The 14,067-nt window shown below is 42.8% G+C and overlaps 1 protein-coding gene across 1 annotated transcript in view; it reads right to left on the bottom strand.

Annotated features, from left to right (window-relative positions):
- Positions 1 to 14,067, bottom strand: part of LOC139578748 (kinesin-associated protein 3-like) — a 46,105-nt gene that overhangs the window by 23,326 nt on the left and 8,712 nt on the right. Inside the window, exons 4-10 of the mRNA XM_071406728.1 lie at positions 10,457 to 10,509; positions 10,160 to 10,301; positions 9,291 to 9,390; positions 8,665 to 8,789; positions 8,298 to 8,396; positions 7,954 to 8,132; positions 2,832 to 2,994 (exon numbers count right to left, since the gene is read on the bottom strand). Coding sequence (XP_071262829.1) covers positions 2,832 to 2,994; positions 7,954 to 8,132; positions 8,298 to 8,396; positions 8,665 to 8,789; positions 9,291 to 9,390; positions 10,160 to 10,301; positions 10,457 to 10,509 — 861 coding nt within the window. The remainder of the gene's footprint in view (positions 1 to 2,831; positions 2,995 to 7,953; positions 8,133 to 8,297; positions 8,397 to 8,664; positions 8,790 to 9,290; positions 9,391 to 10,159; positions 10,302 to 10,456; positions 10,510 to 14,067) is intronic.

Raw genomic sequence — 14,067 nt, 5'->3', positions numbered from 1 at the left:
CTTTTTTATTTTTTAGCAAATTCATTAAAAATAAAAAAACGTAATATCTTATTTACATAAGTATTCAGACCCTTTGCTATGAGATGCGAAATTGAGCTCAGGTACATCATGTTTCCATTGATCATCCTTAAGATGTTTCTACAACTTGATTGGAGACCACCTGTGGTAAATTCAATTGATTGGACATCATTTGGAAAGGCACACACCTCCCTATATAAGGTCAGAGCAAAATCCAAGCCATGAGGTCGAAGGAATTGTCCTTAGAGCTCAGAGACAGGATTGTGTCGAGGCACAGATCTAGGGAAGGGTACCAAAACATTTCTGCTGCATTGAAGGTCCAAGAACACAGTGGCCTCCTTCATTCTTAAATGGAAGAAGTTTGGAATCACCAAGACTCTTCCTAGAGCTGGCCGCCCAGCCAAACTGAGCAAACGGGGGAGAACGGCCTTGGTCAGGGAGGTGACCAAGAACCCAATGGTCACTCTGATAGGGATCTAGAGTTCCTCTGTAGAGATGGGAGAACCTTCCAGAAGCACAACCATCTCTGCACCACTCCACCAATCAGGCCTTTATGGTAGAGTAGTGAGACAGAAGCCCCTCAGTAAAAGGCACATGACAGCCCACTTGAAGTTTCCCAAAAGGCACCTAAAGACTCTTAGACCATGAGAAATAAGATTTCTCTGGTCTGATGAAACCAAGATTGAACTATTTGGACTGAATAACAAGCGTCACATCTGGAGGAAACCTGGCACCATCACTAAGGAGAAGCATGGTGGTGGCAGCATCATGCTGTGGGGATGTTTGTCAGCGGCAGGGACTGGGAGACTAGTCAGGATCGAGGCAAAGACAAACGGAGCAAAGTACAGCGATATCCTTGATGAAAACCTGCTCCAGAGCGCTCAGGACCTCAGACTGGGGTGAAAGTTCACTTTCCAACAGGACAATGACCCTAAGCACAGAGCCAAGACAACGCAGGAGTTTCTTCGGGACAAGTCCCTGAATGTCCTTGAGTGGCCCAGCCAGAGCCCGGACTTGAACCCGATCGAACGTCTCTGGAGAGACCTTAAAAATAGCTATGCAGCAACGCTCCCCATCCAACGTGACAGAGCTTGAGAGGATCTGCAGAGAGGAATGGGAGCAACTCCCCAAATACACGTGCCAAGCTTGTAGCGTCATACCCAACCCAAGAAGACTTGAGGCTATAATCGCTGCCAAAGGTGCTTCAACAAAGTACTGAGTAAAGGGTCTGAATCAAATCAAATTGTATTTGTCACATGCACCAAATATAACCTTACCGTGAAATGCTTACTTACAGGTCCTTAACCAACAATGCAGTTCAAGAAATAGTGTTAAGAAAATATTTGCTAAATAAAATAAAGTTAAAAAAAATAAAATCAAAAGTCGTGGGTGAACAGAGAGTACAGGAGGGGACTAAGCATGCACCCCTGAGTGGCCCCAGTGTTGAGGATCAGCGTGGCAGATGTGTTGTTGCCTACCCTTACCACCTGGGGGCGAACCGTCAGGATGTCCAGGATCCAGTTGCAGAGGGAGGCGTTTAGTACCAGGGTCCTTTGTGGGTACTATGGTGTTGAACGCTGAGCTGTAGTCAATGAACAGAATTCTCACATAGGCATTCCTTTTGTCCAAGTGGGAAAGAGCAGTGTGGAGTGTGATTGAGATTGCGTAATCTGTGGATCTGTTGGGGCGGTATGCGAATTCGAGTGGGTCTAGGGTTTTCAGCATGATGGTGTTGATGTGAGCCATGACCAGCCTTTCAAAGCACTTCATGGCTCACTTACGTAAATGTTACATCTCAGTTTTTTCATTTGCAAACATTTCTAAAAACCTGTTTTTGCTGTCATTATGGGGTATTGTGTGTAGATTGATGAGGGGGAAAAACTATTTAATCCATTTTAGAATGAGGCTAAGGTAACAAAATGTTGGAAAAGTCAAGGGCTCTGAATACTTTCCGAATGCACTGTGTAGTAAGGATGTGCATCTTTCCCTTTCAAGTCGATTCTATATGCATCTAGATAAACAGGCTCCGATACGATACAGGAAGTTAAGGTTTAGTTTGAAACAATTCGGTTTCATTAGAGAATGAATTGATGCGAATCGGTTTGATGCGATACACTAACATTTGTTGCATAAACACATTCATTTTCCATCCAAAATTAAAATCTGCTGCTGATGGCACTCATGAGCTGGGGCTCTCTGAGCTGACTTCTGTGCGTGTGTACATTTTGTATGTGTGTGTAAGTGATGTATGTCTATGGTGTATGCATTATGTAGGCACCTGAGCTGAGCAAAAAAGAAGACTAGGCATCTACCACCCCACTACCACTATCAGATTAAAGGGGGAAATGTAGCCTGTTTTCCGTCCCTTCCACTTCGGTTCTGAAATCATCATCACCCACTAATTAACTTGTCATTTTTGCAGATTAAGTGTTTGAGCTAGTAATAACATAGCCAATGAATGAGCGTACAAAACATTAAGAACACCTTCCTAATATTGAGTTGCACCCCCCCTTTGGGCCCTCAGAACAGCCTCAATTCGTCAGACATGGACTCTACAAGGTGTCGAAAGCTTTCAACAAGGATGACCATTATTCTAACAAATATATTATATTAATTATGCACATTAAAAATGATGCACATTTTTAAAAAGGCCCATTGCAGATGCTCCCAGCCGTGCCACATGACCCCCTGGACGAGCTAACACACCAGTCACACACAGGATCTAGTTTCAGGAGTAAGCCTCGCTGGCTCTGGTTCTGCTGGCCATTACACACATGTACACACATACACAGTTGTGTCAGTGAGTAGTGTACCTAGCAGTGAGGAGAGTTTGGGGATGAGTCCAGCCTGGACCATCTGGCTGCGGAGGCCTGTGTCAAAGGAGAGGTTGAGGAGCAGGCGCAGTGTAGTGTTCAGTAGGTCTTCATGCTTACAGGGCAGCAGCCTGGCCAGTTTCTCCACAGCATACGTCTCTGCCTGAACACCAGAGAACAGAGGAGACATTAAAGTCATTAAACACAACCCAATATAAAATGTGCACCGATACACACCCTACTTCAACAACCAATCCCACCATGAGAGACCACAATGATACTTTCTTTGACGTCAGACAAATCAAATCACATTTTATTGGTCACATACACATGGTTAGCAGATGTTATTGCGAGTGTAGCGAAATGCTTTTGCAGTTTCCTAAGGACTAGAAGCGAAGCTGTCATCTCTATCGGCGCCAACTTTAACAACACAGACTTCACCTGTGTTGGGGGTCAATTTAATTTGAACTCCGTTCATTCAATGAATTACTTAAAACGTATTCAACTTATTTTGTAATTTGGTAAGAATGTCCTGAATGTACAGAGAAAGCAGTGTTGACTAGATACACAGTGTTGACAGGTAGGTACAGGTGTTGAGTAGACACATCAAGGACCAGTCTATAAGGCACCACGAAGAGTAGCAAACCAGATGGCCTGCACACTGGAGGTGTGTGTGTCAATTACACTGCTACTGTGTTCAAAAGGAAATCCACTGACACCAATATACATTTTGTCTGCACAGTAATCAACTGCAGTTCTAAAGCCATCTCACAACTGTTATCTGGTGTTGAATACAAACGTGTAATAAGTAGAAGGATAACAAATCCCTAACCAATTATATTTTTGTAGCTAATCAGCCTGCAACTAAAACCGTCCCCTGAGATAAAGTGATACTCTGTGAATAACATCTTGAGAGCACTACTCTTCTGTTCTGCTGGACTCATGTAGACAATGGGCAAGAACCCCGAAGGGTTCTTTTTATCAGAGTCAAAGATACACTAAAAGGAAACCATTTTTTAAAATAAAAACTGTTCCTAACTCAGTCTGGGTTTAATAAAGGCACACAAACTGGCTGAGATTGGATCCAGGTGGAACTGCAGTAAGACAGGGAAGTGAAGCAATGATCACTGAAGTCCTACAACTGTACTAGAGAAGGCATCAAAAGTAACTCTAAATGTAAACTAGTACAAATCTTTAAAAGGTACCACAAAATAATAAAAATAATAATATTATTATTATACATTCTCAATCTACAGTAAGTCAGAGGACCTGAGACTTTGTATGTACAGTGAGCTTAAAAAGTATTGGGACAGCGATACATTTGTTGAAGTTTTTTCCTCTGTACTCCGGCACTTTAGATTTGAAATGATTCAATGACTATGAGGTTAAAGTGCAGACTGTCAGCTTTACATTGAAGGTATTTTCATCCATATGAAAATCCATTTAGAAAAAACAGCACTCTTTGTACATTTGCCACCCCCCCATTTTAGGGGACCAAAACTATTGGGACTAATACACTTACACTGCATTCAGAAAGTATCAAGATCCCTTGACTTTTTCCACATTTTGTTACATTACAGCCTTATTCTAAAATGGATTAAATCGTTTACCCCCCCTCAATCTACACACAATACCCCATAATGACATAGTCGCTGCACAGCCATTTTCAGGTCTCCCCAGAGATGTTTGATTGGGTTCAAGTCCAGGCTCTGGCTGGGCCACTCAAGGACATTCAGAGACTTGTCCCGAAGCCACTCCTGCGTTGTCTTGGCTGTGTGCTTAGGGTAGTTGTTCTGTTGGAAGGAGAACCAGTGCCCCAGTCTGAGATCCTGAGCATTCTGGAGGTTTTCATCAAGGATCTCTCTGTACTTTGCTTCGTTAATCTTTCCCTCGATCCTGACTAGTCTCCCAGTCCATGCCGCTGAAAAACATCACTACAAGCATGATGCTGCTTACACCACCATGCTTCGCCAAAGGGATTGTTTTGGACAGGTGATGAGCAGTGCCTGGTTTCCTCCAGACGTAACGCTTGGCATTCAGGCGAAATAATTCAATCTTCGTTTCATCACACCAGAAAATCTTGTTTTCTCATGGTCTGAGAGTCCTTTAGGTGCCTTTAGGCAAACTAAAAGTGGGCTGTCATGTGCCTTTTACTGAGGAGTGGCTTCCATCGGGCCACTCTACAATAAAGGTCTGATTGGTGGAGTGCTGCAGAGATGGTTGTCCTTCTGGAAGGTTCTCCAATCTCCACAGAGGAACTCTGGAACTCTGTCAGAGTGACCATCAGGTTCTTGGTCACCTCCCTGACCAATACCCTTTTCCCCAGATTGCCAGCTCTAGGAACAGTCTTGGTGATTCCAAACTTCTTCCATTTGAGAATGATGGAGGCCACTGTGTTCTTGGGGACATACAATGCTGCAGACATTTTTTGGTACCCTTCCCCAGATCTGTGCCTCGGAGGTCTACAGACAATTCCTTCAACCTCACGGCTTGGTATTTGCTCTGACATGCACTGTCAACTGTGGGACCTTATATAGACAGGTGTGTGCCTTTCCAAATCACTTCTAATTAACTGAATTTACCACAGGTGGACTCCAATCAAGTTGTAGAAACATCTCAAGGATGATCAATGGAAACAGGATGCACCTGAGCTCAATTTTGAGTCTCATAGCAAAGGGTCTGAATACTTATGTAAATAAGGTATTTCTGTTTTTTATTTATTTGCAAAAATGTACATTATCGGGTATTGTGGATAGATTGATGAGGGAAAAATGTAATTGAATCCATTTTAGAATAAGACTAACGTAACAAAATGTGGAAAAAGGGAAGGGGTCTGAATACTTTCCGAATGCACTATATGTGTATTAAAGTAGTCAAAACTTTATTTGGTCCTATATTCCTAGCACGCAATGACCACATCAAGTTTGTGACTACAAACTTGTTGGACGCATTTCCTGTTTGTTTTGGTTGCGTTTGATTATTTTGTGCACAATATAAATGAATGGTAAATAATGTAGTCACTTTTATTGTAAATAAGAATGTAACCATGACTATGGATAGTCCTGAATGAATCGTGAATAATAATAATAATAATAATAGTGAGACGCACAAATATCATACCCCCAAAACATGCTAACCTCTCACCATTACAACAGGGGAGCATTTTTGGAAGGGGGTATGATATTTACAATAAAAATGACTCCAAAATGACACAATACATTTTTACCATTCATTTCTATTGGGCACAAAATAATCTGAAACACAACCAAAACAAGCAACAAATGCATCCAACAAGTTTGTAGAGTCACAAGCTTGATGTAATCATTGTGTGCGAGGAATATTGGATAAAATACAAAACATTTGACTACTTTAATACACATAGGTAAACTTGTCCCAATACTTTTGGTCCCCTACAATGGGGGGACTACGTACACTGAACAAAAATATAAAAAGCAACATGCAACAATTTCAAAGATTTTACTGAGTTACAGTTCATACAAGGAAATCAGTCAATTGAAATAAATTCATTAGGCCCTAATAATCTATGGATTTCACATGACGGAATACAGATATGCATCTGCTGGTCACAGATAGTAAAAATAATAATAAAATAAAATTAGGTGTGGATCAGAAAACCAGTCAGTCTCTGGTGTGACCACTATTTCCATCAAGCAGCGCGACACATCTCCTTCGCAAAGAGTTGATCAGGCTGTTGGTTGTGACCTGTGGAATGTTGTCCCACTCCTCTTCAATGGCTGTGGGAAGTTGCTGGATATTGGCAGGAACTGGAACATACCGTCATACACGTGGATCCAAAACATACCAAACATCATCAATAGGTGACATGTTTGGTGAGTATGCAGGCCAAGGAAGGACAAGGACATTTTCAGCTTCCAGGAATTGTGTACAGATCTTTGCGACATTGGGCCGTGCACTTTCATGCTGAAACATGAGGTGATGGCGGCGGAGGAATGGCACGACAATGGGCCTCAGGATCTTGTCACGGTATCTCTGTGCATTCAAACTGCCATCGATAAAATGCAAGGGAAAGCAATTCTGTTCGTTGTCCGATGCCTGCCCATACCCTAACTCCAACATGGGGCACTCTGTTCAAAACATTGACATCAGCAAACCGGTCGCCCACATCTGCCATCTTCCCGGTACAGTTGAAACCGGGATTCATCTGGGAAGAGCACACTACTCTAGCGTGCCAGTAGCCATCGAAAGTGAGCATTTGGCCACTGAAGTCATTTACGACGTGGAACTCAGGTCAAGACACTGGTGAGGACGAAGAGAACGCAGATGAGCTTCCCCGAGACGTTTTCTGACAGTTTGTGCAGACATTCTCCAGTTGTGCAAACCCACAGTTTCATCAGCTGTCCGAGTGACTAGTCTCAGACGATCCCGCAGGTGAAGAAGCCGGATGTGGAGGTCCTGGGCTGGCGTCATTACATGTGGTCTGCAGTTGTACGTACTGCCAAATTTTCGAAAATGACGTTAAAGGCGGTTATGGTAGAGAAATTATCATGAAATTCTCTGGCAACATCCTCTGATGGACATTCCTGCAGTCAGCATGCCAATTGACGCTCCCTCAACTTGAGACATCTGTGGAATTGTGTTGTGTGACAAAACTGCACATTTCAGAGTGGCCTTTTATTGTCCCCAGCACAAGGCACATCTGTATAATGATCATGCTGTTTAACCAGCTTAATGATATGCCACGCCTTTCAGGAGGATGAAGTATCTTGGCAAAGGAGAAAAGCTCACTAACAGGGATGTGCCTATGGAACATTTCTGGGAATTGGATGAAAATACCCTGAAATTAAAGGTGACAGTCTGCACTTTAACTGAAGTGCTAGGGTAGAGCCAAAACCACAAAAAAGGCGTCAGTGTCCCAATACTTTGAGCTCACTGTATTTTCCTCACCTTGTTGCAATTCCTCTCCATCCATCCCTCCCTCTTCCTCTCTCACTCCATCACTCACCATGTCTCTCTTGTTCTCCAGGAAAATGCTGAGCTTCTTGAGGAAGGAGACCACCAGCTCCTGTACCGCTCTCCCTACATCCCTCCCTCTTCTCTGCCCCTCTCCCTCCATCTTTCCCTCTCTTCCTTCCTCTCTCACCATGTCATTCTTATTCTCCAGGAAGATACTGAGCTTCTTGAGGAAGGAGACCACCAGCACCAGCAGCTCCTCGTCTTCCCGGTCCAGGGTCTTCACCAGGGTGTGGACGATGTTCTTGTTCCTCATCTTCAGCTCGGTGCGCGTGTCCTCAGCAAGGTTCAACAACAGGTGCAGAGCCACTGGGAAGCAATAGGGAGAGGGGGGACTGTAGAATCAAATAGTGATCCAACAACCAATGTAGTTGGTAATTACATCACTGTATTATCAAGCACTAATAGTGCTGTCTGTAACAAACATCACTACCCCTCTGCTAGACATGGTAGTGTGCTACACAGTTACTGTACCTCGTAGAAGCTGCTCCTGCTTGATCAGTAGACCTTGGTACTTCTTGAAGGCTTTCTCATGCTCCTTCTTCACATTCTGGTTCTTATGGTCATCGTCACGTGAGATCAGTCAAGGAAGGAGTGTTGCTGTATTGAACCAATGAACTCACTATATAGTCGTGTTTTATAAATCAGCCAGCACTGAGGGCAGAAGGAACCCTGAGGCATTGACCCTCTGTCTATGTTGTTTTCGTTATGTGTCGGACCCCAGTAAGACTGGCTGTCGCCATTGGCGTCGGCTAATGGGGATCCTAATCAAATCAAATCAAATCAAGCAGCGAGATATGTAACATCATTTAGGTGACCTTTGACTTCAGCTGAAGGATATAGGCTGCCGCTTTCTTCTGCAGTTCGTCCTGCCAGAGGTCGTACCTCTTCAGCTCGTGTTCAATTATGTTCATACAGAGGGCTCCGATCTTATAGTGGGTCACCTGCCCATGGAACTGGGAGAAACTGGGACAGGGAAGAGAAAAGGTTTACAAGGCTTCCACTTATTCAAAAGTGCATTTCGTTCATCGTTATGCAACACCTATTGTTTTTTTAGCACAGTCGGGTGCTCAGATTGAAATGATCCTATCAGCTGAGAGCTTAGTCCAAAAAGTCAACTGCAGAAAAAGGACAAGAACGATTGAGTAAAACAGTATCTCTCATCTCCTACTCATAATCAGCCAGACACAAACCAAATCATTTCAAAACCAAACAGCACTGCCACGGAGCGGGGCCAAGAAGGACTATCAGTTTGCAGAACTACGTAGATCCTCTCACAACTCAAATCGCTCTTGACAAGTAGTTTAATTATTATTCTATCAAGGGTAATTAGTGTTTCCCAACCCCCAAGGTTGGAAAGTAAGGTTTTGCCATATGTTGTCATAGTTGTGTGATTGCTGTCAGAATGAGAGAGAGCAGAACATGAAAACAAAAGAAGAGGTTCTGGCGAGCGAGCGAGTTGTATACCTGGAGAAGCAAAAGAAGACGTAGATGATGGTGGTTGCCAGGTCAACGCTCTGTTTCCAGTCCTCCCTCAGAACTCTGGCCAGGGCTCCCAGGGCTGTCTCTGATGAGCAGCAGACACCACACAGGTCAGAGAGAAAGCAAGAGAGAGGTGGGGAGGTGAGAAGAGAGAGTGAGGAAAGTGATATATATATGATGTGTGTGTGGGGGGGGGGGGGGGGCAGGGGAGTGATTGAGGAAGAGGAGGGGGATTATTTGAAGTATGTTAGGATTTGAAAGGGAAGTATGCAGTTGGGGTGGAGGTGGGCAGGTAGTGGAAAGAGTCTAGCATGGAGATGACAGTCAGCTTGGGGTGGGAGGTTAAGGTAAGGAATTTGGGGGAATGTAAAGGGTTCCAGGCTCCCATGGCTTGAGCTATGGGTGATCTTCATTGTAAATATACATATCACATTGTTCCATTTCCCCTGGCCATCTCCACTTTCCTCACTGACCCGAGGTCTCATGGTTCACATGCACGTTCTAACGTTATCAACGTCTGACCATGTGATCCGTTACGACAGACAAAGTGAGCCTGTGATGCATAGTGACAGTTACAAAATGAAGCCATGCCATCATTTGACAGCTGTAATGGATGAGGACCCTGTGCTGTTGTGAGAGAAAACAGCTCTGTCGTCAGGGAAGGGAATAGGAAGGACTAGTGCTAGGCTGTTTTCTTATGAACAGGATGGGCTGGTGAGAGAGTCTGTAGATTATATCAACCAATGACACTAGAGTTTGTCTAGCCTGGCCTGTACAGCTTTTAAACACCCAGCAGAACAGAGAAGATGATTTCTCTGGAACGTAGCATTGTGACAGACTGGGAAGGAACGTACCATTCTGCAGGAGCTCCTCCAGGTTGTCTGGGTTGCGGGCGAGGTGGAGGATGAGGGTGGCACCCCTGACCTTCTCTGGGATGTCCTCATACAGCAGCTCCACATAGTGATCTATCCTGTTGATGTTGGCCTCCTCATCCAGCTGAGAACAGAGATACAGTATAGGTGAGGAATGGCGAGGGTTAAAATCATACTGACATAATACAGTGATAATCATGCTACAAACACACAGAAACAGACTTGGACACGAACAGACACAGTTAGACACGTACACAAATTTGAAGATGCTCTGCTTACCTCCATCCCCTCAAATGGTGCGAGGTCTCTCGGCGGGTGTTTCTCTCGTTTGTCTGTGAGGAGGACAGGATGTGCACTAGTAAGCATAGCATGATAAAGGTGTATTTACACAATGAATCGCAGGCAAAGTCATTCAGATCAATTCAACTTTTATTGGTCAAGTACACATACTGTATTTTGCAGAGGTTATCGCAGGTGCAGTGAAATGCTTATGTTTCTATACTGCACTGTTTCCAACAGTCTCCCACACCTACTCATTCAAGGGTTTTTATTTTTACTATTTTCCACGTTGTAGAATAATAGTGAAGACATCAAAACTATGAAATAACACATATGGAATCATGTAGAACCCCCCAAAAAAGTGTTAAATAAATCTAAATATATTTTACATTTGAGATTCTTCGAAGTAGCCACCCCCTCTGCCTTGATGACAGCTGTGCACACTCTTGGCATTCTCTCAACCAGCTTCATGAGGTAGTCACATGGAATGCATTGTTAAAAATTGTTAAATTAATTTGTTAAATTAATCAGGCTGCACGATATGGGCAAATAATCTAGGACTTATTTTTAACCAAATGTTGGAATTGCGATTTGACTTGCGAATTAGAGCAAAACTGTTGGAATCATGGAAATAGATTGACTATTTTAATTCTATAGTTAGAATATAATAGTGGGCACTTTGAATACAGTGTAGTTTCAGATGACAACGAATTAAAATGCCAGGGAGGAGTTATTGTGACAGGGTAGGAACTAAAGTGTTGATAAGTGTTTCCTAGGGGACCCTATAAGCTTTAGTTACATTGCATGTTCTCTCTAAGCTAGTTCATGTAGTTAACATAATCTTGCTTTGCATATTCCTCTTTGATTTAGAAGATACTGTTGCACAAACATGCTGATTTAGGTCTACACCATCACTGGTATTATCAGGCTGTATTAGCTAGCTACGTTTGCTCTTACTCAGTACATTTATTAGCTAGCTAGCTATTAGCATTAGCGGCTAACAACTAGAACGCTAGTGGATTTATATTAAAACAGCATTAATGTCATCAACATTGTTGCATGTGCTGCATTGATACATGCAGACTGAAGGCAAGTGTATCGTGGTTGAGGAACATCAAATGCGCTCCTTGAGTGACAGGGGGCGTGGCTAGGTCTGTGTGGAAAGTGGCACAGAGAGAAAGAGCGGAAAGATATGACTCAAGTAGCGAAGTAAACTATAAAAATAGACTTTACACATGGCGTATCACATTTAACAAACCAAACATTCAAATCCCAGTATAGAAGGTAACGTAAAAACCCAAACCAGTCCCTGCATCAATACCGGTATACCGCCCAGCCCTAGGTGGTATACTAACCGGTCCTCGATCTAACCGGTGCCCCCACACACTGACTCTACCAGTGTCTCCTGTACAGTTGAAGTCAGAAGTTTACATACACTTAGGTTGGAGTCATTAAAAATCGTTTTTCAACCACTCCACAAATGTCTTGTTAACTGGTTCATCCAAGGGAGCAATTTCCAAACGCCACGTTCATCTTTACCAACAATAGTATGCAAGTATAAACACCATGGGACCATGCAGCTGTCATACTGCTCAGGAAAAAGACGCGTTTGGTCTCCTAGAGTTGAATGTACTTTGGTACAAAAAGTGCAAATCAATCCCAGAACAATAGCAAAGGACCTTGTGAAGATGCTAGAGCAATCAGGTGGTTTGCTGCAGGAGGGACTGGTGCACTTCACAAAATAGTCGCAAATGGGTCTTCCAAATGGAAAATGACCCCTTCCACAGTTGTGGAAGTATGCTTAAGAAAGTATGCAAAATGGCTTAAGGACAACAAAGTCAAGGTATTGGAGTGGCCATCACAAAACCCTGACCTCAATCCTATAGAAAATTTGTGTGCAGAACTGAAAAAACGTGTGCGAGCAAGGAGGCCTACAAACCTGACTCAGTTACACCAGCTCTGTCAGGAGGAATGGACCAACATTCACCCAACTTATTGTGGGAAGCTTGTGGAAGGCAACCCTAACATTTGACCCAAGTTAAACAATTTAAAAGGCAATGCTACCAAATACAAATTTAGTATATGTAAACTTCTGACCCACTGTGAATATGATGAAAGAAATTAAAGTTGAAATAAATCACTCTCTCTACTATTATTCTGACATTTCACATTCTTAAAATAAAGTGGTGATCCTAACTCAGCCAAGACAGGGAATTGTTACTTGGATTTAATGTCAGGAATTGTGAAAAACAGTTTTTAAACTGAATTTAAATGTATTTGGCTAAGGTGTATGTAAACTTCCAACTTCAACTGTATATAGCCTTGCTATTGTTATTTTACTGCTGTTGTTTAATTATGTTACTTTTATTTAAAAAAAAATTACTTAACTTTTTTTTGTTCTTAAAACTTCTTAAAGAATTGTTGGTTAAGGGCTTGTAAGTAAGCATTTCACTGTAACTCTACACCTGTTGTATTCGGCACATGTGACAAATAAAATATTTGTTATATACAAGATAGCTCTATTTGGTAAAAGACCAAGTCCATATTATGGCAAAAACAGCTCAAATAAGCAAAGAGAAACGAGAGTCCACCATTACTTTAAGACATGAAGGTCAGTCAATCCGGAAAATGTCAACAACTTTGGTTTTCGCGACTGCACTTCAACATCAAGCGCAATGATGAAACTGGCTCTCATGAAGACCACCACAGGAAAGGAAGACCCAGAGTTACCTCTGCTGCAGAGGATAAGTTCATTAGAGTTAAAAGCCTCAGAAATTGCAGCCCAAATAAATGCTTCAGAGTTCAAGTAACAGATACATCTAAAAATCAACTGTTCAGATGGCACGGCGTGAATCAGGCCTTAATGGTCAAATTGCTGCAAATAATGAGATTTTTAGTCCCAACCGCCATGTCTGTGTGAGATGCAGAATAGGTGAACGGATGATCTCCACATGTATGGTCCCCACCGTGAAGCAAGGAGGAGGTGTGATGGTATGGGGGTGCTTTGCTGGTGACACTGTCAGTGACTTGTTTAGAATTCAATGCACACTTAACCAGCATGGCTACCGGAGCGATATGCCATCCCATCTCGTTTGCGCTTAGAGGGACTATCATTTGTTTTTCAACAGGACAATGACCCAACACATCTCTAGGCTGTGTAAGGGCTATTTGACCGAGGAGAGTGATGGAGTGCTGCATCAGATGGCCTGACCTCCACAATCACCCGGCCTCAAGCCAATTGAGATGGTTTGGGATGAGTTGGACCGCAGAGTGAAAGAATAGCAGCCAACAAGTGCTCAGCATATGTGGGAACTCCTTCAAGACTGTTGGAAAAGCATTCCAGGTGAAGCTGGTTGAGAGAATGCTAAGAGTGTGCAAAGCTCTCATCAAGGCAAAAGGTGGCTACTTTGAAGAATCTCATATATAAAACATATTTTGATTTATTTAACACTTTTTAGTTACTTTATGATTCCATATGTGTTATTTCACAGGTTTTGATGTCTTCACTATTATTCTACAATGTAGAAAATAGTAAAAAATAAAGAAAAACTCTGGAATGAGTATGTGTGTCCAAACCTTTGACTGGTACTGTATGTCAGCTGTCAATACTG

The sequence above is a fragment of the Salvelinus alpinus genome, chromosome 6 (genome assembly GCF_045679555.1).
Source record: "Salvelinus alpinus chromosome 6, SLU_Salpinus.1, whole genome shotgun sequence".
NCBI lineage: Eukaryota > Metazoa > Chordata > Actinopteri > Salmoniformes > Salmonidae > Salvelinus > Salvelinus alpinus.
This window is presented reverse-complemented; position numbering and strand designations above follow the sequence as displayed.